The sequence below is a fragment of the Tachyglossus aculeatus genome, chromosome 7 (genome assembly GCF_015852505.1).
Source record: "Tachyglossus aculeatus isolate mTacAcu1 chromosome 7, mTacAcu1.pri, whole genome shotgun sequence".
Taxonomy (NCBI): domain Eukaryota; kingdom Metazoa; phylum Chordata; class Mammalia; order Monotremata; family Tachyglossidae; genus Tachyglossus; species Tachyglossus aculeatus.
The window spans coordinates 6,118,191-6,145,515 of record NC_052072.1 but is presented as its reverse complement, the minus strand read 5'-3'; the positions used below and the strand labels follow the sequence as shown (position 1 = coordinate 6,145,515).

General features: G+C 42.4%; 1 protein-coding gene across 1 annotated transcript; it reads right to left on the bottom strand.

The window, feature by feature from the left end:
- Positions 1-12,540: 12,540 nt before the first annotated feature.
- Positions 12,541-27,219, bottom strand: NDUFB3 (NADH:ubiquinone oxidoreductase subunit B3). The gene is made up of 3 exons (XM_038748839.1): positions 27,157-27,219; positions 16,459-16,599; positions 12,541-12,789 (listed from the first exon to the last, which is right to left on the bottom strand). Exons 2-3 carry the CDS (start codon positions 16,590-16,592, stop codon positions 12,633-12,635), a joined length of 291 nt encoding a protein of 96 aa, XP_038604767.1. The 5' UTR covers positions 16,593-16,599; positions 27,157-27,219; the 3' UTR covers positions 12,541-12,632.
- Positions 27,220-27,325: the final 106 nt, after the last annotated feature.

The window sequence follows — 27,325 nt, the reverse complement described above, 5'->3', positions numbered from 1 at the left end:
AAGGGCTAGGATTAGAGCCCTGGTCCTTCTACTCCCAGGCCCGGGCTCTATCCACTAGGCCCTGCTGTTTCCTGATCATCTGGAAATCAATCCATATGATATAAAGATCACGGGCTTGGGAGTCAGAGGACATGGTTCTAATCCCGGCTCTGCCACTTGTCTAGTGTGTGACCTTACCTTCTCTGTGCCTCAATTACCTCATCTGTAAAATGGGGATTAAGACAGTGAGCCCCATTTGGGACTGTGTCCCACCTGATTACGCCAGCGCTTAGAATAGTGGCCCGGCACATAAAAAGCACTTAACAAATACCATAGTTCTTCTTCTTCTTCTTCAAGTAATAATATCCCATTTTCCCCACCACGACAGCAGGTTAAAATTTCTGGCAACTGTACCAATACCATAAAAATGGGCCTTAGAAAATACCATCTTTCTGCCCCCAACATCTTTGGACTAAGCAGCAGAAATGTGGATCCGTGCATTCTGTGACCATCTCCAAAATAGGAATGAAATCAACTTCAGGGGCTGGTGAGGGGGAATCTTTGCAGGGGATAATCAATGTTTCACTCCTGGAATTTCTGTTAATGATTTAAAGGAAGTCAGGTAGATATAAATGGAATGCAAAGTTCTGGACCTAAATTATTGTTCGCTTGAGAAACCTGGAGAGTTCAGTGCAAGATTCCTTATCCTTCCTTGAATTTGAATACTGAAAATGAACAAAAAGAAAGAAGATTAGACTTTGCAGAATAGGGTCCCTCCTCCTGTCTTTCTCTTGAAAGCACAGAATGTCCTTTGTTAGCTACATGTTGCCAGAATAGTAATAATAATAATAATAATAATAATGGCATTTATTAAGCGCTCACTATGTGCAAAGCACTGTTCTAAGCGCTGGGGAATTTACAAGGTGATCAGGTTGTCCCACGTGAGGCTCACAGTCCTAATCCCCATTTTACAGAAGAACAAATCACTTGAAATCATCAAAAGCTTTTCAATTAGTTTGGAAATTTGGGCCAAATTTTTAAAAAGGAAACTTCCTTTTTTGCCTCTAAATTTGATTTTAAAACAAAGCTATAACAATCCACGAGGGGGTAGGGAGCCTTTTAACCTGCAGTCAATCAATACTGAATGTCTACCGTTTTTCCCTCCTGGGATCGATAATCCATAATAAAGGAACTAGTAGCCAAGAAAATACACTGAAGATTAATGTTAGGAAGACTTGCTTTGAAGAGCCTGGAAAAAGTCATGAAACGTGCTGATGTAACAATTGCCACAGAAATACAAATGGTCAACTCTAGGGTGTTTCCAGTGACAATGGATGGATCCGAAAGATGGACAGTGAAAAAACGGGATAGAAAGAACATCGATTCCTTTGAAATGTGGTGTTGGAGAAGGCTTTTGCGAATATCGTGGACTGCCTGAAAAACAAACAAATGGATTTTAAAGCAAATTAAGCCAAAGTGGTCTTTGGAAGGCCAAATGACTTGACTCGAGCATATTTTGGACATTTAGTCGGAAAGACGAATTCTCTGAAGAAGACACTAATGCTAGGAAAAATCCAATGAAAACATGGCAGAGGCAGAGCGGCAGCTAGATGAATAGAGACCATAACGACGCGACCGTAACGACGATAACAGAAGAACCGTTAGAAAGATTGCGGATTATGGCAGAGGGCAGGACCTTCTGGATAAATTATATCCGCGGAGTCGCTGTGAATCGGAAACCACTCGACGGCACTTCTTAATAATAATAATAATAATACTAATAATGATGGCATTTGTTAAGCGCTTACTCTGTGCAAAGCACTGTTCTAATAATACCGATGATAATGACGGTATTTGTTAAGTGCTTACTATGTGTCAAGTGCCATTCTAAGCGCTGATACAACCTAATCAAGTTGGGCACAGTCTGTGTCTCACATGGGGCTCACAGTCTTTATCCACATTTTACAGATGAGGGAACTGAGGCACAGAAGTGAAGTGACTTGCCCAGGTCACACAAGAGGCAAGTAGAGGAGCCGGAATTAGAACCCAGGTCCTTTTGACTTTCGGGCTGTATCCACTAGGCCATGTTGCTTCTGATGATGATGATGATGATGATGGTATCTGTTAAGCGCTTAATATGTGCCTAGCACCGTTCTAAGCACTGGGGTAGATATAAATTAATCAGATTGTCCCACGTGGGGCTCACAGTCTTCATCCCAATTTTACAGATGAGGGAACTGAGGCACAGAGAAGCTAAGTGACTTGTCCAAAGTCATGCAGCTAACAAGTGGCAGAGCCGGGATTAGAACCCATGACCTCTGACCCCCAAGCCCAGGCTCTTTCCACTAAGCCACACTGCTTCTAATAATAATAATAACAATGATGGCATTTGTTAAGCGCTTACTATGTGCCAAGCACTGTTCTAAGCACTGGGGGAGATACGAGGTAATCAGGTTGTCCCATGTGGGGCTCACAGTCTTAATCCCCATTTTACAGATGAGGGAACTGAGGCACAGAGAAGGTAAGTGAATTGCCCAAAGTCACACAGCTAACAAGTGGCAGAGCCTGGATTAGAACCCATGACCTCTGACTCCCAAGGCCAGGCTATTTCCACTAAGCCAGGCTGCTTCTCTATAAATTATGGTATTTGTTAAGCGTTTACTATGTGCCAAGCACTGTTCTAAGCACTGGGGTAGATAAAAGGCTATCAGGTTGTCCCACGTAGGGCTCACAGTTTTAATCCCCATTTTACAGATGAGGTAACCGAGGCAGAGAAATAAGTGAATAATTAATAATAATGGCATTTATTAAGCGCTTACTATGTGCAAAGCACTGTTCTGAGCGCTGGGGAGGTTACAAGGTGATCATGTTGTCCCACGGGGGGCTCACAGTCTTAATCTCCATTTTACAGATGAGGGAACTGAGGTCCAGAGAAGTGAGCCCCCTCCTTCCTCTCCCCCTCGTCCCCCTCTCCATCCCCTCCACCCCACCTTACCTCCTTCCCTTCCCCACAGCACCTGTATATATGTATATATGTTTGTACGGATTTATTACTCTATTTGTTCATTTATTTTACTTGTACATATTTATTCTATTTATTTTATTCTGTTAATATGTTTTGTTTTGTTGTCTGTCTCCCCCTTCTAGACTGTGAGCCCACTGTTGGGTAGGGACCGTCTCTAGATGTTGCCAACTTGGACTTCCCAAGCGCTTAGTCCAGTGCTCTGCACACAGTAAGCGCTCAATAAATACGATTGAATGAATGAGGCAACTGCCTCACTTGCTTGCCATCTTTAGTGAGCCCTGACCGTATGTGGTGAGACTTTTTCTTTACCGAACTATACCAGGCGACACTTCTGTGCCTCAGTTCCCTCCTCTGTAAAACGGGGATTGAGACTGTGAGCCCCACTTGGGACAATCAATCAATCAATCGTATTTATTGAGCGCTTACTGTGTGCAGAGCACTGGACTAAGCGCTTGGGAAGTACAAGCTGGCAACATATAGAGACGGTCCCTACCCAACAGCGGGCTCACAGGCTAGAAGGGGGAGACAGAGAACAAAACCAAACATACTAACAAAATAAAATAAATAGAATAGATAGGTACAAGTAAAATAAATAAATAAATAGAGTAATAGGGACAGGGACTGTGTCCAACCCAATTACCTTGTAACTACCCCAATCAATCAATCAATCAATCAATCGTATTTATTGAGCGCTTACTGTGTGCAGAGCTTCCCTGTCAGGGTCACACCTGAAAAATTTCCAGTCCTCTCCCAGTCTTGACTGGGGGAGGGAGAATGAAGCAGAGGCCTACCCGAAGCAGCGCGGCTGAGTGGAAAAGAGCCCGGGCTTTGGAGTCAGAGGTCATGGATTCAAATCCTGACTCCGCCACTTGTCAGCTGTGTGACTTTGGGCAAGTCACTTCACTTCTCCGGGCCTCAGTTCCCTCCTCTGGAAAATGGGGATGAAGACTGTGAGCCCCACGTGGGACAACATCATGACCTTGTATCCCCCCCAGAGCTTAGAACAGTGCTTTGCACATAGTAAGCGCTTAATAAATGTTGTCATTATGATTATTATTTCATTCCTAGCTTGGCCAGTGGCTAGCGAGGGGCAGGCCATCAGGTCAAAACTCACCTGTGTGCTGGGCAACAGCAGCAGGGGAGAGATTCGAGCGCTTAGTACAGTGCTCTGCACATAGTAAGCGCTCGATAAATACGATTGATGAGGGTGGAGACTCGAGTTTCCTGCGTGTAAGGAGGAAATGGTCAACCGCTTCCGGATTTTTACCAAGAAAACTCTGTGGATCCACTACCGGAACGATGGCAAGATAATAACAATAGTAATAATAATAATAATAATAATGGCATTTATTAAGCACTTACTATGTGCAAAGCACTGTACTAAGCGCTGGGGAGTTTACAAGGTGATGAGGTTGACCCACGTGGGGCTCACAGTCTTCATCCCCATTTTGTAGATGAGGTAACTGAGGCCCAGAAAAGTGAAGTGACTTGCCCAAAGTCACACAGCTGACAAGTGGCGGAGCCGGGATTAGAACCCATGACCTCTGACACCAAAGCCCATGCTCTTTCCACTGAGCCAAGCGCTTACTATGTGCAAAGCCCTGTTCTAAGCGCTGGGGAGTTTACAAGGTGATCAGGTTGACCCACGTGGGGCTCACAGTCAATCCCCATTTTGTAGATGAGGTAACTGAGGCCCAGAAAAGTGAAGTGACTTGCCCAAAGTCACACAGCTGACAAGTGGCGGAGCCAGGATTAGAACCCATGACCTCTGACACCAAAGCCCATGCTCTTTCCACTGAGCCAAGCGCTTACTATGTGCAAAGCACTGTTCTAAGCGCTGGGGAGGTTACAAGGTGATCAGGTTGTCCCACGGGGGGCTCGCTCAGTCTTAATCCCCATTTGACAGATGAGGTCACTGAGGCCCAGAGAAGTGAAGTGACTTGCCCAAAGTCACACAGCTGAAAGTTGGCAGAGCCGGGACTTGAACTCAGGACCTCTGACTCCAAAGCCTGGGCTCTTTTCCACTGAGCCACGCTGCTTCTCTTAGCAAGATGGAGAGCGGGGCCTTTATCCATGCTGTCGCTACATTTCGAAGACGACTCGACGGCATAAGACCCCAGCGCTCGGGTGAGCACTTACATACAAGAATAACAAAAGTGGGAATAAAAACTACTGAAATTAAACCGCCTCCTCCACCTCCCTTTGGGTTTCAAATCCTCCCAGAGAGTCACTTCTCATTTCTCTGTGAAAACCGTGCCGTGGATGTCGCCATCGCGTAGTGTCATCATTTTCTGGAAAAAAAAAACAACAAAACAAAAACGAATTCCTCTGCTTTTGAAATTCTAAATATAACAGAATCACAAGATATGTCTAGTTCCCTTTTCTGGTAGAGTTGGGGGAGCTGGAGAGGTGGTTCAGAGCCTCTTTAGGACCTCAAGAAGAGCAACGAGCGTTCAATAAACGTTGGCAGCGACTGGTCCGCTTCGATTTTGAGCTTTTAAATATAGCCTTAGCCAGTGAAATAACTTGGACTTCCCAAGTGCTAAGTATTTTGAGCTTTTAATCAATCAATCAATCGTATTTATTGAGCGCTTACTGTGTGCAGAGCACTGTACTAAGCGCTTGGGAAGTCTAAGTTGGCAAAATATAGAGACAGTCCCTACCCAACAGTGGGCTCACAGTCTAAAACGGGGAGACGGAGAACAAAACCAAACATACTAACAAAATAAAATAAATAGAATAGATATGTACAAGTAAAATAAATAGAGTAATAAATATGTACAAACATATATACAGCCTTAGCCAGTGAAATAACTTGTACTTCCCAAGTACTTAGTACAGTGCTCTGCACACGGTAAGCGCTCAATAAATACGATTGAATGAATGAATGAAATGATAAGAAACTGTGTCATTACAGTAAGGTATGAACCCATTAATTCGAGGGTCCCCTGAAATCTACTTGCAAATTATTTACTCTATTCCCCCATCAGCTTATAAATTTGACAGCAGGGATTGTCTTCTACCTCTATCGGATTCTTCCAAGTGCTTAGTACAGTGCTCTGCGCCCAATAGGCGCTCATTATAGTACTACTGCTTGATGGACTGTAAATAGATCAGTAAACTGCTATACAGTGTTTTTGTTTGTATTTCCCCTGAAACTAGTGAATGACCTTGTCCTCTAGACTGTAAGCTCATTGTGGGCAGGGAATATTCATATTCATATTTTTAGACTGTGAACCCATTGTTGGGTAGGGACTGTCTCTATATGTTGCCAACTTGTACTTCCCAAGCGCTTAGTACAGTGCTCTGCACACAGTAAGCGCTCAATAAATACGATTGATTGATTGATTCAATCATATTTATTGAGCACTTACTGTGTGCAGGGCACTGTACCAGGAATCTGTCCGTTAGATTGTTATATTGTACTCTCCCAAGCATTTAGTAGTGCTCTGCACGCATTAAGTGCCCAATAAATGGAAAGAGCCCGGGCTTGGGAGTCAGAGGTCATGGGTTCTAATCCCGACTCTGCCACTTGTCTGCCGTGTGACTCTGGACAAGTTACTTAATTTCTCTCGGCCTCAGTGACCTCATCTGTAAAATGGGGATGAAGACTGTGGGCCTCATGTGGGACAATCTCATTACCTTGTATCCCCCCCCCCCAGTGCTTAGCACAGAGTAAGCGCTTAACAAATGCCATCATTATTTTTTTTTATTATGATGGAGGAAAGAGAGGGTAGGAATGTGTTGGCAGCAGGAGCCAGGGGAAGCAGCATGGTATAGTAGATAGGATAAGGGCCTCGGAGTCAGAAGGACACGGGTTCTAATCCTGACTCCACCACTTGTCTGCTGGGTGACCTTGGTCAAGTCACTTCCCTTCTCTGGGTCTGTTCCCTCATCTGTAAAATGGAGATTGAGACTGCGAGCCTCACATGGGACAGGGACTGTGTCCAACCCAATTTGCTTGTATTCATTCATTCACTCAATCGTATTTATTGAGCACTAACTTTCATTCATTCATTCAATCCTATTTATTGAGCGCTTACTGTGTGCAGAGCACCGTACTAAGCGCTTGGGAAGTCCAAGTTGGCAACATATAGAGACGGTCCCGACCCAACAGCGGGCTCCCAGTCGAGAAGGGGGAGACAGACGACAAAACAAAATTTGTGGACAGGTGTCGTCAGAACAAACAGAATTAAAGCTAGATGCACATCATTAACAAAATCAATAGAATAGTAAATATGTATCAGTAAAATAAATAGAGTAATAAATCTGTACAAACATATACAGGTGTTGTGCAGAGGGGAAGGAGGTAGGGCCGGGGGGATGGGGAGGAGGAGAGGGAAAAAGGGGGTCAGGGTGGGAAGGCCTCCTGGAGGAGGTGAGCTCTCAGGAGGGCTTTGAAGGGAGGAAGAGAGCGAGCTTGTAGCTATTGTGCTCTCCCAAGTGCTCAGTACAGTGCTCTGCACGCAGCAAGCGCCCAATAAACACGATTGACTGACGGCCCCAACCAGACCAGTGCGATGAGCCATGTCAATCAGTGGTATTTATTGGGCGCTTGCTCCGTGCAGAGCACTGTACTAAGCACTTGGGAGAGTGTACTCCAACAGAATTAGCAGGCACATTTCCTGCCCATAACGACCTTACGGTCTAGAGGAGAGCCTTAATCAATCAATCAATCAATCAATCGTATTTATTGAGCGCTTACTGTGTGCAGAGCACTGCACTAAGCGCTTGGGAATGACAAGTCGGCAACACATAGAGACAGTCCCTACCCAACAGCGGGCTCACAGTCTAGAAGGGACTTAAAGTGACTAACTGGGTGCAGAGCACTGTACGAAGCGCTTGGGAAAGTACAATACAACCATAAACGGACACATTGGCTGCCCACAATGAGCTTACAGTCTGGAGGGGAATCTACTTGTATCCACTCCAGTGCTTAGTACAGTGCCTGGCACATAGTAAGTGCTTAACAAATACCACAATTATTATCATGAGGATTGGAGCAGACAGGCCGAAGAAGAACTACACGGGTCCGTAGCCTGGGGAATTTGAGAGAGGCGGGGGTTAGAGAGCACTGTTCCCAGGGTTTAGAACAGCGCTTAGAACAGTGCTCTGCACATAGTAAGCGCTTAATAAATGCCATAAAAAAACAGTGCTTGGCACATAGTAAGCCCTTAACAAACACCATAATTATTATTATAGCTAGTTCAATAATCAGTCAATTGTGAGCACTTGGGAGAGTACAACATAACAATACATGGGCTCGCGGTCTAGAAGGGGGAGACGGACGACAAAACAAAACATGAGAAGCAGCGTGGCTCAGTGGAAAGAGCCCGGGCTTTGGAGTCAGAGGTCATGGGTTCGAATCCCGGCTCTGCCACCTGTCAGCTGGGAGACTTTGGGCAAGTCACTTCACTTCTCTGGGCCTCAGTTACCTCATCTGTAAAATAGGGATTAAGTCTGTGAGTCCCACGTGGGACAACTTGATTACCTTGTATCTACCCCAACGCTTAGAAGAGTGCTTTGTACATATTAATTTCTCTTTTTTAGGCCCTACTGAGAGCTCACCTCCTCCAGGAGGCCTTCCCAGACTGAGCCCCTTCCTTCCTCTCCCCCTCATCCCCCTCTCCATTCCCCCATCTTACCTCCTTCCCTTCCCCACAGCACCTGTATATATGTATATGTTTGTACATATTTATTACTCTATTTATTTATTTGTTTATTTTACTTGTACATATCTATTCTATTTATTTTATTTTGTTAGTATGTTTGGTTTTGTTCTCTGTCTCCCCCTTTTAGACTGTGAGCCAACTGTTGGGTAGGGCCTGCCTCTATATGTTGCCAACTTGTACTTCCCAAGCGCTTAGTACAGTGCTCTGCACACAGTAAGCGCTCAATAAATATGATTGATTATTAAGCACTTAATTAATGCCATAAAAAATAAATAAAAGAAAATTGACACATTCCCTGCCCACAATGAGCTTATAGTCTACAGTCTAATCAGTCCCCCGATCTTATTTACTGAATTACAAAGCGCTGTACTGGGCACTTGGAAGAATACAAGGTCAGTAGATGCGATATCTATGTTCAGAGAGCTCACAGTCTAGTGGGGGAGACAAAGACTAAAATAAATTATGGCTAGGGTACTAATAATGATGGCATTTGTTAAGCATTTACTATGTGCCAAGCACTGTTCTAAACGCTGGGGTAGATACAAGCTGATCAGGTTGTCCCACCTGGGGCTCACAGTCTTCATCCCCATTTTACAGATGAGGGAACTGAGGCACAGAGCGGTAACTTGCCCAAGTGGCGGAGCCGGGATTAGAACCCACGTCCTCTGACTCCCTTTCATTCATTCATTCATTCATTCAATCGTATTTATTGAGCGCTTACTGTATGATATGGGTGTCGATGCTATCGGAGAAGCTAGAGTAACTAAGGGCTCAGGTGCTCAGCATCAGTAGCCCCACGTGGCAGGAAACACACCTACCAACTCTCCTAAGCGCTTACTACAGTGCTGCGCACATGCTAAGCGCTCAGTCAATACTACTGATTGATACTTGATCCCTTCTGATGCTGAGGGACGGATGCTGTGAGCTCATTATGGGCAGGGAACTTGTCTAACAATTCTATTATATTGTCATAATAATAATAATAATAATAATGGCATTTGTTAAGCGCTTACTATATGCAAAGCACTGTTCTAAGCACTGGGGGGGATACAAGGTGATCAGGTTGTCCCACGGGGGGCTCCCAGGCTTAATCCCCATTTTACAGATGAGGTCACTGAAGCTCAGAGAAGTTAAGTGACTTGCCCAAGGTCACACGGCAGACGTGCGGCGGAGCTGGGATTCGAACCCATGACCTCTGACTCCAAAGTTTTGTTCTCTGTCTCCCCCCTCTAGACTGTGAGCCCACCGTCGGGTAGGGACCGTCTCTATATGTTGCCAACTTGTACTTCCCAAGCGCTTAGTCCAGTGCTCTGCACACAGTAAGCGCTCAATAAATACGATTGATTGATTGATTTCCACTGAGCCACGCTGCTTCTCTAACTGTACTCTCCCAAGCGCTTAGTACAGTGCTCTGCATACAGGAAGCACTTAATAAAGACAACCGATTAACTCCGGTGTTGGGAGTCAGAGGCTGGGGGTTCTAATCCCAGCTCCACTTGTCAGCTGTGTGACTTTGGGCAAGTCACTTCACTTCTCTGGGCCTCAGTTCCCTCATCTGTAAAATGGGGATGAAGACTGTGAGCCCCACGTGGGACAACCTGATTACCTTGTCTCTACCCCAGCGCTTAGAACAGTGCTTTGCACATAGTAAGCGCTTAACAAATACCAACATTATTATCATTATTATTCTCTGGGCCTCAGTTACCTCATCTGCAAAAGGGGGATTAAGACTGTGAGCCCCATGTGGGGCAACCTGATTACCTTGTATCTGTTCTAGCGCTTAGAACAGTGCTTGGCACATAGTAAGCGCTTAACAAATACCAGCATTATTATTATTATCATCCCTGCTGACTTTTTATATAGGATATGGAGGCGTCAGTGAACTGTGCAAATTCAGCCTACAATCTTTATTTGCAATTATGGAGACGATTGAAATTGCTTTAAACGTTTTCCCAAAGTGACCCATGATTAAGTCCTCAAATGTCATTTATTTTACGGGGTGTAAGAAAGGTAGCTTTATAATAATAATAATGGCATTTATTAAGCGCTCACTATGTACAAAGCACTGTTCTAAGCGCTGGGGAGATTACAAGGTGATCAGATTGCCTGGGGGGGGGCTCACAGTCTTAATCCCCATTTTACAGATGAGGTAACTGAGGCCCAGAGAAGTGAAGTGACTTGCACAAAGTCACACAGCTGACAATTGGTAAAGGGGACTTCAGAGGGAACTTTTAGAAACTGTCAACTGGCATGAAATGTTTTATTCATCTCTGTTAAAAAAAATAAGAAAGGAGCTATCTATTCCTAACGATTCAGTGTTTAAAAAGGAAGCTGGAAATGAATCAGTTGAGCAATTTCCTCTTCTCCCTTTGTCATTCACTACTAAACGACAGGCACAGAAAATGCCCTAGCATGGAGAACAGCCTCGTTTAAAAAAGCTTCCACAGAAAAATAAGTTGAATTGATCTTGATCTAAGCAGAAAATACAGCGAAAGTGACAGCAAATCATATTTCCTGCAGCTCCCGGGGGAATCCAAGCAACGATTTTCAGCTTAACGATTGAAGGAAAGGTGACTTCAGAAAAGATTAGTTATCTTTTCTAATGGAGGAGAAGCAAAGATACCAGCGTGGCTCAGTGGAAAGAACCCGGGCTTTGGAGTCAGAGGTCATGGGTTCAAATCCCGACTCCGCCGCTTGTCAGCTGTGTGACTTTGGGCAAGCCACTTGACTTTTCTGTGCCTCAGTTACCTCATCTGTAAAACGGGGATTAAGACTGTGAGCCGCACATGGGACAACCTGATCACCTTGTAACCTCCACAGCGCTTAGAACAGTGGTTTGCACATAGTAAGCGCTTAATAAATTCCATTATTATTATTATACCACTCAAGTTTGGTATTATTCAACCAAGTACGTTTCCTATCTTGGTTTTTCTTTACCTAAGAACGTAGGGAGGATTCAGAAATTCGATGTTTGATATATATATAATAATAATAATGGCATTTGTTAAGCGCTTACTATGTGCAAAGCACTGTTCTAAGCGCTGGGGAGGATACAAGGTGATCAGGTTGTCCCACGTGGGGCTCACAGTCTTAATCCCCATTTTACAGACGAGGGAACTGAGGCCCAGAGAAGTGAAGTGACTTGCCCAGAGTCACACAGCTGACAACTGGCGGAGCCGGGATTTGAACCCAGGACCTCTGACTCCCAAGCCCGTGCTCTTTCCATTGAGCCACGCTGCTTCTCCGGATATACATCTCAGAAGCTTCACCTTACCGTCCTATTTGTGCTTGCGGAAACGAAAACCCATTTTTCAAAAATCTCAGTCTCCACTTTGTTTATGGCCTCAAGCGTGATTTTTTTCCTTCTCAGTTTGTTGCAGTCAAAGGGAGACAAAGGTGGGAGGAAAAAGGAACCTTCGGGAACGCGAAAGGGAAAGCTAAAGCTCTAATTCTGGAAGAGCGGGCGACTGTGGAGAGGAAAATGAAGGCTAATCGTGGGAGTACAACATGTGTTCCAAGGGAGATTGACTTGGGTGACTGAAAATTTGAGAGCTCTTAAAATTCAGAGCCCGTAAGACTTTTAGACTGTGAGCCCACTGTTGGGTAGTGTTGCCAACTTGTACTTCCCAAGCGCCTAGTACAGTGCTCTGCACACAGTAAGTGCTCAATAAATACAATTGATTGATTGATTAGACATCCTGTCTTGCTGAGAGAGAGGAGCCCAATCAAGACGATCGTCCAGACAAAAATCTGAGAGTGTATATTTTGGGCTTGGCCCTCCGACGGGTCCGCTTTATCCATTTCACATGAATTTGGAAATTTTGGGGGGGCGGGGAGGGTTTAGATAATAAAATCAGGCAGGCACACTATCGGGTAAACTTTACTAGCGATCTTTAAAGGTGAACAATGACAAGCAACCAGAGTCCAGTCGAGAGTGGACCGGTGACGTTCTCCAGTCAGTGGTGTCCCTTGGTTTCCTGGCCGGCGGCCAGGAAATATTCAACTCCCGCAGCTACCACGAAGGCGGCGAACCCCCATTTGAATCCTCTGGCTATGGCGCCTATGAAAGTGGGGCTTTTTGCGTACTGACCCGAGTATCTCCAAGCTTCATTCCTGGAAAGAAATAGGGGAAGACAAAACAAAACCCAAGAGACAGTCAGGGATTATAACTGGATGACAGATCTTCATTTTTCCATTAACAATAATTATGTTCCCAACTTGTACTTCCCAAGCACTTAGTACAGTGCTCTGCACACAGTAAGCGCTCAATAAATATGATTGATGATGATGATAATAATAATATCATTTATTAAGCATTTACTATGAGCAAAGTACTGTTCTAAGCGCTGGGGAGGTTACAAGGTGATCAGGTTGTCCCACGGGGGGTTCACAGTCTTAATCCCCAATTTACAGATGAGGGAACTGAGGCCCAGAGAAGTGAAGTGAAGGGAGAAGCAGCGTGGCTCAGTGGCAAGAGCTGGGGCTTTGGAGTCAGAGGTCATGGGTTCAAATCCCAGCTCCGCCACATCAGCTGTGTGAGTTTGGGCAAGTCACTTCACTTCTCTGGGCCTCAGTTCCCTCATCTGGAAAATGAGGATTAAGACTGGGAGCCCCACGTGGGACAACCCAATCACCTTGTAACCTCCCCAGCGCTTTGCTTCCCTCTGCCCATCCGCGAAGCTCGCTCTCTTCCTCCCTTCAAGGCCCTACTGAGCGCTCACCTCCTCCAGGAGGCCTTCCCAGACTGAGCCCCGTCCTTCCTCTCCTCCTCGTCCCCCTCTCCATCCTCCCCATCTTACCTCCTTCCCTTCCCCACAGCACCTGGATATATCTTTGTACATATTTATTACTCTATTTATTTATTTATTTTATTTGTGCATATCTATTCTATTTATTTTATTTTGTTAGTATGTTTGGTTTTGTTCTCTGTCTCCCCCTTTTAGACTGTTAGCCCACTGTTGGGTACGGACTGTCTCTACATGTTGCCAACTTGTACTTCCCAAGCGCTTAGTACAGTGCTCTGCACACAGTAAGCACTCAATAAATACGACTGATTGATTGATTGATTCTAGACTAGGAGCCCCTTGCTGGGTAGGGACCGTCTCTATATGTTGCCAACTTCTAACCTCCCCAGTGCTTAGAACAGTGCTTGGCACATAGTAAGCGCTTAATAAAATGCCATCATTATTATTAGTATTACTACAAGGTGATCAGGTTGTCCCACTTGGGGCTCACAGTCTTCATCCCCATTTTACAGATGAGGTCACTGAGGCACACAGAAGTGAAGTGACTTGCCCCAAAGTCACACAGCTGAGAACTGGCGGAGCTGGGATTTGAACCCATGACCTTTGACTCCAAAGCCCGGGCTCTTTCCACTGAGCCACGCTGCTTCTCATTGGTAGACATGTTCTCCGCCTGCAACGAGCTGACCGTCTACAGGACTACGAAAGACAGTCTAAGGAGCCGGATGAACTGCTCTTCCCAGTAATGGCATTGCTCTCCATAATAATGATAATTATAATCTGTGGTACTTGGGCGCTTACTACGTGCCAGGCACTGAACTAAGGTGCTCGGGTGGATACAAGCAAATCGGGTTGGGCACAGTCCCTGTCCCAAGTGGAGCTCACGGTCTGTATTCTGGTAATCAGGCAAAAATTGTCAATTTTATGGTGACAATGTATAGATCTGAAAGCTGGACAGTGAAAATACAGGATAGAAAGAACAACGATTCTTTTGAAATGTGGTACTGAGAAGGCTTTTGCGAATACCATGGACTGCCCAAAGACCAAACAAATGGATTCTGGAGCGAATTAAGCCAAAACAGTCTTTGGAAGGCCTAATGACTGGACTTGGATGAGCATATTTTGGACACATCATCAGGAGGACTCTCTGGAGAAGACACTAATGCTAGGAAAAATCCAGAAAAAAGGTGGAAGAGGCAGAGCGGCAGCTAGATGGATAGAGACCGTGGCAACCGTAACGGAAGAACCGTTAGAAAGAACCGTTACAGCACCTGTATATATGTTTGTACATATTTATTACTCTATTTATTTATTTATTTTACTTGTACATATTTATTCTATTTATTTTATTGTGTTAATATGTTTTGTTTTGTTGTCTGCCTCCCCCTTCTAGACTGTGAGCCCGCTGTCGGGTAGGGACCGTCTCTAGATGTTGCCAACTTGGACTTCCCAAGTGCTTAGTACAGTGCTCCTCACACGGTAAGCGCTCAGTAAATACGACTGAATGAATGAATGAATGAATAAGCGCTTGGGAAGTACAAGTCAGCAACATACAGACACGGTCCCTACCCAACGACGGGCTCCCAGTCTATAAGGGGGAGACAGACAACAAGACAAAACATGTGGACAGGTGTCAAGTCATCAGAATAAATAGAAGTAAAGCTATAGGCACATCATTAATACAATAAATAGAATAGTTAATAGGTACAGGTAAAATAAATAGAGTAATAAATCTGTACAGACATATATACAGGTGCTGTGGGGAGGGGAAGGAGGTAGGGTGGGGGGGAAACAGAGACCAAAGGGTCTTGGACACACACAGAGAAGAAGTAGCATAGAATAAGTAGAGAAGTAGCGTGGCTCAGTGGAAAGAGCCCGGGCTTTGGAGTCAGAGGTCATGGGTTCAAATCCCGGCTCCACCACTTGTCAGCTGTGTGGCTTTGGGCAAGTCACTTCACTTCTCTGGGCCTGAGTTCCCTCATCTGCAAAATGGGGATGAAGACTGTGAGCCCCCCTGTGGGACAACCTGATCTCCTTGTAACCTCCCCAGCGCTTAGAACAGTGCTTTGCGCATAGTAAGCGCTTAATAAATGCCATTATTATTATTATTATTATTACACAGAGCAACTTTTATAGGCAGCCAACTGTGGCCTATAAAAATAGGGCATAGCCCACCTGCTCACGGCCTCTATTTCTCCCTTGAAGAGTTGCTACCCTACCAAAGAGACCCGATGTTGGGTCTTTTCTAATTTTGGGGGGCCGCTGAGGGTCCAGGGGAGTTGTAGGACTCCCAGACTGAGCCCCCTTTTTCCTCTCCCCCTCCCCATCCCCCCCGCCCTACCTCCTTCCCCTCCCCACAGCACCTGTCTATATGTTTGTACAGATTTATTACTCCGTTTTACTTGTACATATTTACTATTCCATTTCTTTTGTCGGTGACGCACATCTAGCTTTACTTCTATTTATTCTGATGACCTGACACCTGTCCACATGTTCTGTTTTGCTGTCCGTCCCCCGCCTTCTAGACTGGGAGCCCGCTGTTGGGTAGGGACCGGCTCTATCTGTTGCCAACTTGGACTTCCCAAGCGCTTAGTCAATCAATCAATCAATCAATTGTATTTATTGAGTGCTTACTGTGTGCAGAGCGCTATACTAAGCGCTTGGGACGTCCAAGTTGGCCACATCTAGAGACAGTCCCTACCCAACAGTGGGCTCACAGTCTAAAAGGGGGAGACGGAGAACAAAAGCAAACATACTAACAAAATAAAATAAATAGAATAGATATGTACAAGTAAAATTAATTAATTAATTAATATGTACAAACATATATACATATATACAGGTGCTGTGGGGAAGGGAAGGAGGTAGTCCAGTGCTCTGCACACAGTAAGCGCTCAATAAATACGATTGAATGAATGAATGAATGAACTTTTACTTCCCAAGTGCTTAGTACAGTGCTCTGCACATAGTAAGCGCTCAATAAGACAATGAATGAAAGAATGAATAGGATGGTCGCGTCGAGAGGCTTCGCTCCTCTTACCGGCCCCATGGGTCCCTGAGGCCTTTCTTAGCCAGCTTGTCTTGGATGTCCTGTAACGGTGTTCCTTCTATTTTCCACTGTCTGTAATCGGGAAGCTCCAGCTTCTCGGGGCCGTGGTCATGACCGTGTCCCATTTTCTACCTGAAATATACCCAAAAAAGGGTGGGATTTGCATGATGAACTAAGGGAATGGCAAGGAAGGAAAAAAAAAAGGATGAAGTAAAACATTTAGCACAATACTCAAATTGAAGGTTACTGAGTGCTTACTGGGGGTGGAGGGTTGTACTACTAATAATAAATAATAATGTTGGCATTTGTTAAGCGCTTACTATGTGCAAAGCACTGTTCTCAGCACTGGGGGGGGATACAAAGTAATCAGGTTGTCCCACGTGGGGCTCACAGTCTTAATCCCCATTTGACAGATGAGGGAACTGAGGCTCAGAGAAGTTAAGTAACTTGCCCAAGGTCACACCGCAGACCTGTGGCGGGGCCAGGATTCGAACCCACGAGCTCTGACTCCAAAGCCCGGGCTCTTTCCACTGAGCCACGCTGCTTCTCTAATGAATGACAGCATTCATTAAGTGCTTACTATGGGCAAAGCACTGTTCTAAGCGCTAGGGAGGTTACAAGGTGATCAGGTTGCCCCATGGGGGGCTCCCAGTCTTCATCCCCATTTGACAGATGAGGGAACTGAGGCCCAGAGAAGTGAAGTGACTTGCCCAAAGTCACACAGCTGACAATTAATCAATCAATCGTATTTATTGAGCGCTTACTGTGTGAAGAGCACTGTACTAAGCTCTTGGGAAGTACAAGTTGGTGACGTATAGAGACGGTCCCTACCCAACAGTGGGCTCCCAGTCTAGAAGGGGGAGACGGAGAACAAAACCAAACATATTAACAAAATAAAATAAATAGAATAGTGATGGAGCCGGGATTGGAACCCATGACCTCTGACTCCAAAGCCCGGGCTCTTTCCACTGAGCCACGCTGCTTCTCCACTAGCACTTGGGAGGGATGAGACTCAGGCAGCTGAAGGTCAGTATCTTAAATAATAATGATAATAATAATGATGGCATGTTAAGTGCTTACTATTCATTCATTCATGCAATCGTATTTATTGAGCGCTTACAGTGTGCAGAGCACCGTACTAAGCGCTTGGGAAGTACAAATTGGTAACATATAGAGACGGTCGCTACTCAACGACAAGTTCACAGTCTAGAAGGGGGAGACAGACAACAAAACCAAACATGTAGACAGGTGTCAAAGTCGTCAGGACAAATTGAATTAAAGCTATAGGCACATCATTAACAAAATAAATACTAAATACGTACAGGTAATAATAGAGTAATAAATCTGTAGAAATATATATACGGGTGCTGTGGGGAGGGGAAGGAGGTAGGGTGGGGGGGATGGGGAGGAGGAGAGGAAAAAGGGGGCTCAGTCTGGGAAGGCCTCCTGGAGGAGGTGAGCTCTCAGTAGGATGTGCCAAGCACTGTTCTAAGCCTCGGAGTAGATACAAGGTAATCAGGTTGTCCCACGTGGGGCTCACAGTCTTCATCCCCATTTTACAGATGAGGCAATAATAATAATCGCATTTGTTAAGCACTTACTATGTGCCAAACACTGTTCTAAGAGCTGGGGAGGTTACCAGGTGATCAGGTTGTCCCACGGGGGGCTCACAGTCTTCATCCCCATTTTATAGATTATAATAATAATAATAATAATGGCATTTATTAAGTGCTTACTATGTGCAAAGCACTGTTCTAAGTGCTGGGGAGGTTACAAGCTAATCAGGTTGTCCCACGGGGGGCTCGCTCACAGTCTTAATCCCCATTTTACAGATGAGGTAACTGAGGCACAGAGAAGCGAAGTGACTTGTCCAAAGTCACACAGCTGACATGTGGCGGAGCTGGGATTTGAACCCATGACCTCTGACTCCAAAGCCCGGGCTCTTTCCACTGAGCCACGCTGCTACTCTATGACGTAATAATAATAATAATAATGGCATTTGTTAAGCGCTTACTATGTGCCAAGCACTGTTCTAAGCGCTGGGGAGGTTACCAGGTGATCAGGTTGCCCCACGGGGGGCTCACAGTCTTCATCCCCATTTACAGATGAGGTAACTGAGGCCCAGAGAAGTTAAGTGACTTGCCCAAGGTCACACAGCAGACCTGTGGGGGAGCCGGGATTTGAACTCCTGACCTCTGACTCCAAAGCCTGGGCTCTTTCCACCGAGCCATGCTGCTTCCCCAGTATAATAATAATAATAATAAGGGCATGTATTAAGCGCTTACTATGTGCCAAGCACTGTTCTAAGCGCTGGGGAGGTTACAGGGTGATTAGGTTGTCCCACAGGGGTATCACAGTCTTCATCCCCATTTTCCAGAAGAGGGAACTGAGGCCCAGAGAAGTGAAATGACTTGCCCTAGGTCACACAGTTGACAAGCTTAAAATGAGTCATCTAGTCAAATTAGTCATGGGTTCAAATCCCGGCTCGGCCACTTGTCAGCTGTGGGACTTGGGGCAAGTCACGTCACTTCTCTGGGCCTCAGTTCCCTCGTCCGTAAAATGGGGATGAAGACCGTGAGCACCACGTGGGACAACCTCATCACCTTGTATCCTCCCCAGCGCTTAGAACAGTGCTCTGCACATAGTAAGCGCTTAACAAATCCCATCATTATTACTATTATTATCTCCAAACCCAGAACTCAAAATACATACTGATATTAATCCTGTCTGAATGGTTACGAGTAAGAGTTTTAACAGCAAGGGCGGCTTTCTTAGGCACATTTCGAAAGGCGACGGCAATCCCTTCTAAGGCTGCCAAACCATTTCCTTTATTTGTCTGTGGACGTTAACTGCCAGTTCGTTTCAAAACAACATTTAATTTTCCAGAAAGCGATTTTTTTTTTCTTTTTCCAAGACGCGGCTACCGTCCTCTCCCCAAGTCTTTTGGGTCATGCGTTGATATTATCCAAAGGTGGAGTTTAAGGTAAATGCTCAGAGAACTGAGTTCTACGTGTGATTTTAATTATTCATCCAATCGTATTTATTGAGCGCTTACTGTGTGAAAAGCACTGTGGAATTTAAGGTAAATACTCAGAGAACTGAGTTCTACGTGTGATTTCAATTATTCATCCAATCGTATTTATTGAGCGCTTACTGTGTGCAAAGCACTGTGGAATTTAAGGTAAATGCTACGTGTGACTTTAATTATTCATCCAATCGTACTTATTGAGCGCTTACTGTGTGCAAAGCACTGTGGAATTTAAGGTTAATGCTACGTGTGATTTGAATTATTCATCCAATCGTATTGAGCGCTTACTGTGTGCAAAGCACTGTGGAATTTAAGGTAAATGCTCAGAGAACTGAGTTCTATGTGTGATTTGAATTATTCATCCAATTGTATTTATTGAGCGCTTACTGTGTGCAAAGCAATGTGGAATTTAAGGTAAATACTCAGAGAACTGAATTCTACGTGTGATTTGAATTATTCATCCAATTGTATTTATTGAGCGCTTACTGTGTGCAGAGCACTGTGGAATTTAAGGTAAATGCTCAGAGAACTGAGTTCTACGTGTGATTTTAATTATTCATCCAATCGTATTTATTGAGCGCTTACTGTGTGCCAAGCACTGAGGAATTTAAGGTAAATGCTCAGAGAACTGAGTTCTACGTGTGATTTTAGTTATTCATCCAATCGTATTTATTGAGGGCTTACTGTGTGCCAAGCACTGTGGAATTTAAGGTAAATGCTCAGAGAACTGAGTTCTATGTGTGATTTTAATTATTCATCCAATCGTATTTATTGAGCGCTTACTGTGTGCGAAGCACTGTGGAATTTAAGGTAAATGCTCAGAGAACTGAGTTCTACGTGTGATTTTAATTATTCATCCAATCGTATTTACTGAGCGCTTACTGTGTGCAAAGCACTGTGGAATTTAAGGTAAATGCTCAGAGAACTGAGTTCTACATGTGATTTGAATTATTCATCCAATCGTATTTATTGAGCGCTTACTGTGTGCCAAGCACTGTGGAATTTAAGGTAAATGCTCAGAGAACTGAGTTCTACTTGTGATTTGAATTATTCATCCAATCGTATTTATTGAGCGCTTACTGTGTGCAGAGCACTGTGGAATTTAAGGTAAATGCTCAGAGAACTGAGTTCTATGTGTGATTTGAATTATTCATCCAATCGCATTTATTGAGCGCTTACTGTGTGCAAAGCACTGTGGAATTGAAGGTAAATGCTACATGTGATTTGAATTATTCATCCAATCGTATTTATTGAGCACTTGCTGTGTGCAAACCACTGTGGCATTTAAGGTAAATGCTCAGGGAACTGAGTTCTACGTGCAATTTTAATTATTCATCCAATCGCATTTATTGAGCGCTTACTGTGTGGAATTTAAGGTAAATGCTCAGAGAACTGAGTTCTACGTGCGATTTTAATTATTCATCCAATCGTATTTATTGAGCGCTTACTGTGTGCAGAGCACTGTGGAATTTAAGGTAAATGCTCAGAGAACTGAGTTCTACGTGTGATTTGAATTATTCATCCAATCGTATTTATTGAGCGCTTACTGTGTGCCAAGCACTGTGGAATTTAAGGTAAATGCTCACAGAACTGAGTTCTACGTGTGATTTGAATTATTCATCCAATTGTATTTATTGAGCGCTTACTGTGTGCAAAGCACTGTGGAATTTAAGGTAAATGCTACGTGTGATTTTAATTATTCATCCAATCGTATTTATTGAGCGCTTACTGTGTGCAAAGCACTGTGGAATTTAAGGTAAATGCTACGTGTGATTTTAATTATTCATCCAATCGTATTTATTGAGCGCTTACTGTGTGCAAAGCACTGTGGAATTTAAGGTAAATGCTCAGAGAACTGAGTTCTACGTGTGATTTTAATTACTCATCCAATTGTATTAATTGAGCGCTTACTGTGTGCAAAGCACTGAGGAATTTAAGGTAAAAATGCTCAGAGAACTGAGTTCTACGTGTGATTTGAATTATTCATCCAATCGTATTTACTGAGCGCTTACTGCGTGCAAAGCACTGTGGAATTTAAGGTAAATGCTACGTGTGATTTTAATTATTCATCCAATCGTATTGAGCGCTTACTGTGTGCAAAGCACAGTGGAATTTAAGGTAAATGCTACGTGTGATTTTAATTATTCATCCAATCGTATTGAGCGCTTACTGTGTGCAAAGCACTGTGGAATTTAAGGTAAATGCTCAGAGAACTGAGTTCTACGTGTGATTTTAATTATTCATTCAATTGTATTTATTGAGCGCTTACTGTGTGCAAAGCACTGTGGAATTTAAGGCAAATGCTCAGAGAACTGAGTTCTTCGTGTGACTTTAATTATTCATCCAATCGTATTTACTGAGCGCTTGCTCTGTGCAAAGCACTGAGGAATTTAAGGTAAATGCTCAGAGAACTGAATTCTACGTGTGATTTGAATTATTCATCCAATCGTATTTATTGAGCGCTTACTGTGTGCAAAGCACTGCGGAATTTAAGGTAAATGCTCAGAGAACTGAGTTCTACTTGTGATTTGAATTATTCATCCAATCGTATTTATTGAGCGCTTACTGTGTGCAAAGCACTGAGGAATTTAAGGTAAATGCTCAGAGAACTGAGTTCTACTTGTGATTTGAATTATTCATCTAATCGTATTTATTGAGGGCTTACTGTGTGCAAAGCCCTGTGGAATTTAAGGTAAATGCTCACAGAACTGAGTTCGACATGTGTTTTGAATTATTCATCCAATCGTATTTATTGAGCGCTTACTGTGTGGAATTTAAGGTAAATGCTCAGAGAACTGAGTTCTATGTGCGATTTTAATTATTCATCCAATCGTATTTATTGAGCGCTTACTGTGTGCAGAGCACTGTGGAATTTAAGGTAAATGCTCAGAGAACTGAATTCTACGTGTGATTTGAATTATTCATCCAATCGTATTTATTGAGCGCTTACTGTGTGCCAAGCACTGTGGAATTTAAGGTAAACGCTCAGAGAACTGAGTTCTACGTGTGATTTGAATTATTCATCCAATTGTATTTATTGAGCGCTTACTGTGTGCAAAGCACTGTGGAATTTAAGGTAAATGCTACGTGTGATTTTAATTATTCATCCAATCGTACTTATTGAGCGCTTACTGTGTGCAAAGCACTGTGGAATTTAAGGTAAATGCTACGTGTGACTTTAATTATTCATCCAATCGTATTGAGCGCTTACTGTGTGCAAAGCACTGTGGAATTTAAGGTAAATGCTCAGAGAACTGAGTTCTACGTGCGATTTGAATTATTCATCCGATCGTATTTATTGAGCGCTTACTGTGTGCAAAGCACTGTGGAATTAAAGGCACATGCTCAGAGACCTGCGTTCTACGTGTGATTTTAATTATTCATCCAATTGTATTTATTGAGCGCTTACTGTGTGCAAAGCACTGTGATATTTAAGGTAAAAATGCTCAGAGATCAGAGTTCTATGTGCGATTTTAATAGTCAATCGCATTTATTGAGCACTTACTGTGTGCAAAGCACTGTACTAAGCATTTGAAAAAGCACACTATAACAGTAAGCAGACTTTCCTTGCCCACAGCGAGCTTACGTGAAGAAAAACAATCCAATTGAGGCAATGGGGTAGCTTTTTTGGACTGAGGCCGGGCTATTTAAGAAACCTCTCTTCCTCCCTTTAAAGCCCTACTGAGAGCTCACCTCCTCCAGGAGGCCTTCCCACACTCAGCCCCCTCCTTCCCCTCCCCATCCCTCCCGCCTTACCTCCTTCCCCTCCCCACAGCACCTGTATATATGTTTGCACGGATGGACAAATAAAATAAATAAATAGAGTAATAAGTTCGCGTGATTTATTACTCTATTTGTTTTATTAGTCCATATTTATTCTATTTATTTTATTGTGTTAATATGTTTTGTTTTGTTGTCCGCCTCCCCCTTCTAGACTGTGAGCCCGCCGTTGGGTCGGGACCGTCTCTAGATGTTGCCAACTTGGACTTCCCAAGCGCTTAGGGCAGTGCTCTGCACACAGTCAGCGCTCAATAAATACGACTGAACGAGTGAATGAATAAATCAGTCACCTCATCTGTAAAATGGGGATGAAGACTGTGAGCCCCATGTGGGACAACCTGATCACCTTGTTTCCCCCCAATGCTTAGAACAGTGCTTGGCAAATGCCATTATTATTATTATTATTCTCCCCCTCCTCCCCAACCCCCCCGCCTTACCTCCTTCCCCTCCCCACAGCACCTGTATATATGTATATATGTTTTACCCTATTTATTTTATTTGTACACATTTATTCTATTTATTTTGTTAATATGTTTTGTTTTGTTCTCTGTCTCCCCCTTCTAGACTGTGAGCCCGCTGTTGGGTCGGGACCGTCTCTAGATGTTGCCGACTTGGACTTCCCAAGCGCTTAGTACAGTGCTCTGCACACAGTAAGTGCTCAATACGATTGAATGAATGAATGAACAAATGCCACCATTATTATTATTATTAGAACAGTGCTTGGAACATAGTAAGCGCTTAATACATGCCACCATAACTATTATTATTATAGTAGACACTTAACAGATGTTATTATTATTATTAAAGCAGTGCTTTGCACATAGTAAGCGCTTAATAAATGCCATCATCATCATTATTATTATTATAGTAAGCACTTAACAAATACCATTATTATTACTATTATTATTATTATTAGAACGGGGCATGGTACATAGTAGGCCCTTAATAAATGCCATCATCATTATTATTATTATAGTAGGCACTTAACAAATGCCATTATTATTATTATTAGAACAAGGCTTGCCACATAGTAGGTGCATAATAAATGCCATCATTATTATTACTATTATAGTGGGTGCTTAACAAATGCCATTATTATTATTATTAGAACAGTGCTTTGCACATAGTAAGCCCTTAATAAATGCCACTATTATTATTATAGTAGGCGCTTAACAAATGACTATCATTATTAGAACGGGGCTTGGCACATAGTAAGCACTTAATATATGCCATTATTATTATTATTATTATTATAGTGCTTTGCACATAGTAAGCACTTAATAAATGCCATCATTATTATTATCATTATAGTAGGCACTTAACAAATGTCATTATTATTAGAACGGGCTTGGCACATAGTAGGTGCTTAATAAATGCCATTGTTATTATTATCATTATTACAGTAGATGCATAACAAATGCCATTATCATTAGAAGAGTGCTTTGCACATAGTAATAAATTATTATTATTGTAGGTGCTTAATAAATGCCGTCATTATCATTGTAGACGCTTAACAAATACCATTACTATTATTATTAGAACAGTGCTTTGCACATAGTAGGTGCCTAATAAATGCCATAATTATTATTATTGTAATAGTAGATGCTTAATAAATGACATCATTATTATTATTACTATAGTAGGCGCTTAAGAAATGCCATTATCATTATTTGAACAGTGCTTTGCACATAATAATAAATGCCATCATTATTATTATTATAGTAGGTGCTTAATAAGTACCATGATTATTATTATTATAGTAGGTGCTTAGCAAATGCCATTATCATTATTTGAACAGTGCTTTGCACAAAGTAATGCCATTATTATTATTATTACTATAGTAGGCTTTTAATAAATGCCATCATTATTATTATTACTATAGTAGGCGCTTAGCAAATGCCATTACTATTATTTGAACAGTGCTTTGCACATAACAATGCCATTATTATTATTATAGTAGCTTAATAAATGCCATCATTGTTATTATTACTATAGTAGGCGCTTAACAAATGCCATTATTATTATTTGAGCAGTGCTTTGCACATAGTAATGCCATTATTATTATTATTATTATAGTAGGCGCTTAATAAATGCCATCATCATTATTATTATTATTACTATAGTAGGCGCTTAACAAATGCCATTATTATTATTTGAGCAGTGCTTTGCACATAGTAATGCCATTATTACTATTATTATAGTAGGCGCTTAATAAATGCCATCATTATTATTATTATTACTATAGTAGGCGCTTAACAAATGCCATTATTATTATTTGAACAGTGCTTTGCACATAGTAATGCCATTATTATTATTATTATTATAGTAGGCGCTTAATAAATGCCATCATTATTATTACTACTATAGTAGGCGCTTAACAAATGCCATTATTAATATTAGAACAGTGCTTTGCACATAGTAATGCCATTATTATTATTATTACTATAGTAGGCGCTTAATAAATGCCATCATTATTATTATTACTATAGTAGGCACTTAACAAATACCATTATTATTTGAACAGTGCTTTGCACATAGTAATGCCATTATTATTATTATTATAGTAGGCGCTTAATAAATGCCATCATTATTATTACTACTATAGTAGGCGCTTAACAAATGCCATTATTATTATTTGAACAGTGCTTTGCACACAGTAATGCCATTATTATTATTATTACTATAGTAGGCGCTTAATAAATGCCATCATCATTATCATTACTACAGTAGGCGCTTAGCAAATGCCATTACTATTATTTGAACAGTGCTTTGCACATAGTATCGCATTATTATTATTATAGGAGGCGCTTAATAAATGCCGTCATTATTATTATTACTATAGTAGCCGCTTAACAAATGCCATTATTATTTGAACAGTGCTTTGCACATAGTAATGCCATTATTATTATAGTAGGCGCTTAATAAATGCCATCATTATTACTATTACTATAGTAGGCGCTTAACAAATGCCATTATTATTTGAACAGTGCTTTGCACATAGTAATGCCATTATTATTATTATTATTATTAATAACAATAATAAATGCCATCATTATTATTATTACTATAGTAGGCGCTTAGCAAATGCCATTATTATTATTTGAACAGTGCTTTGCACATAGTAATGCCATTATTATTATTATAGTAGGTGCTTAATAAATGCCATCATTATTACTATCACTATAGTAGGCGCTTATCAAATGCCATTATTATTATTTGAACAGTGCTTTGCACATAGTAACGCCATCACTATTATTATAGCAGGCGCTTAATAAATGCCATCGTTATTATTATTACTATAGTAGCCACTTAACAAATGCCATTATTATTTGAACAGTGCTTTGCACATAGTATTGCCATATTATTATAGTAGGCGCTTAATAAATGCCACCATTATTATTACTATAGTAGGCGCTTAACAAATGCCATTATTATTTGAACAGTGCTTTGCACACAGTAATGCCATTATTATTATAGTAGGCGCTTAATAAATGCCATCATTATTATTATTACTATAGTAGGCGCTTAACAAATGCCATTACTATTATTTGAACAGTGCTTTGCACATAGTAATGCCATTATTATTATTATTATTATCATAGTAGGCGCTTAATAAATGCCATCATTATTGTTATTATTATAGTAGGCGCTTAACAAATGCCATTATTATTATTATTATAGTAGGCGCTTAACAAGTGTCATCATTATCATTATTATAACAGTGCTTGGCACATAGTAAGGGCTTAACAAATGCCGTCATCATCATCATTATTATTATTATGTGCCAGCCGTCATCATTATTATGATTATGATTATTATGATTATGATCATTATTATTATTATTATTATTATTCTGAGGCCCAGGGAGGGCCTCAGCCTACCTGAGGCCGGTCCGGCCTGACCTCCGTCCGGCCTCTCCACCCAACCGGAAGCGGAAACCCCTCCCCGCCCCCGCGCGCGGTCCGGCTGGAAACACGGCCCGCTCACTTCCGTTCCGAGGGCGTCTGCCTTCCCTCCCCCTCTTCCCCCCTTCCCCTTCCTCCCCGCGAC

Coding starts and splice junctions, on each gene's coding strand:
- NDUFB3 (XM_038748839.1), bottom strand. CDS start 16,592: ATGGGACACGGTCATGACCACGGCCCCGAGAAGCTGGAGCTTCCCGAT. Junction 12,790..16,458: donor CTCAGGGACCCATGGGGCCG/GTAAGAGGAGCG, acceptor ATTTCTTTCCAG/GAATGAAGCTTGGAGATACT.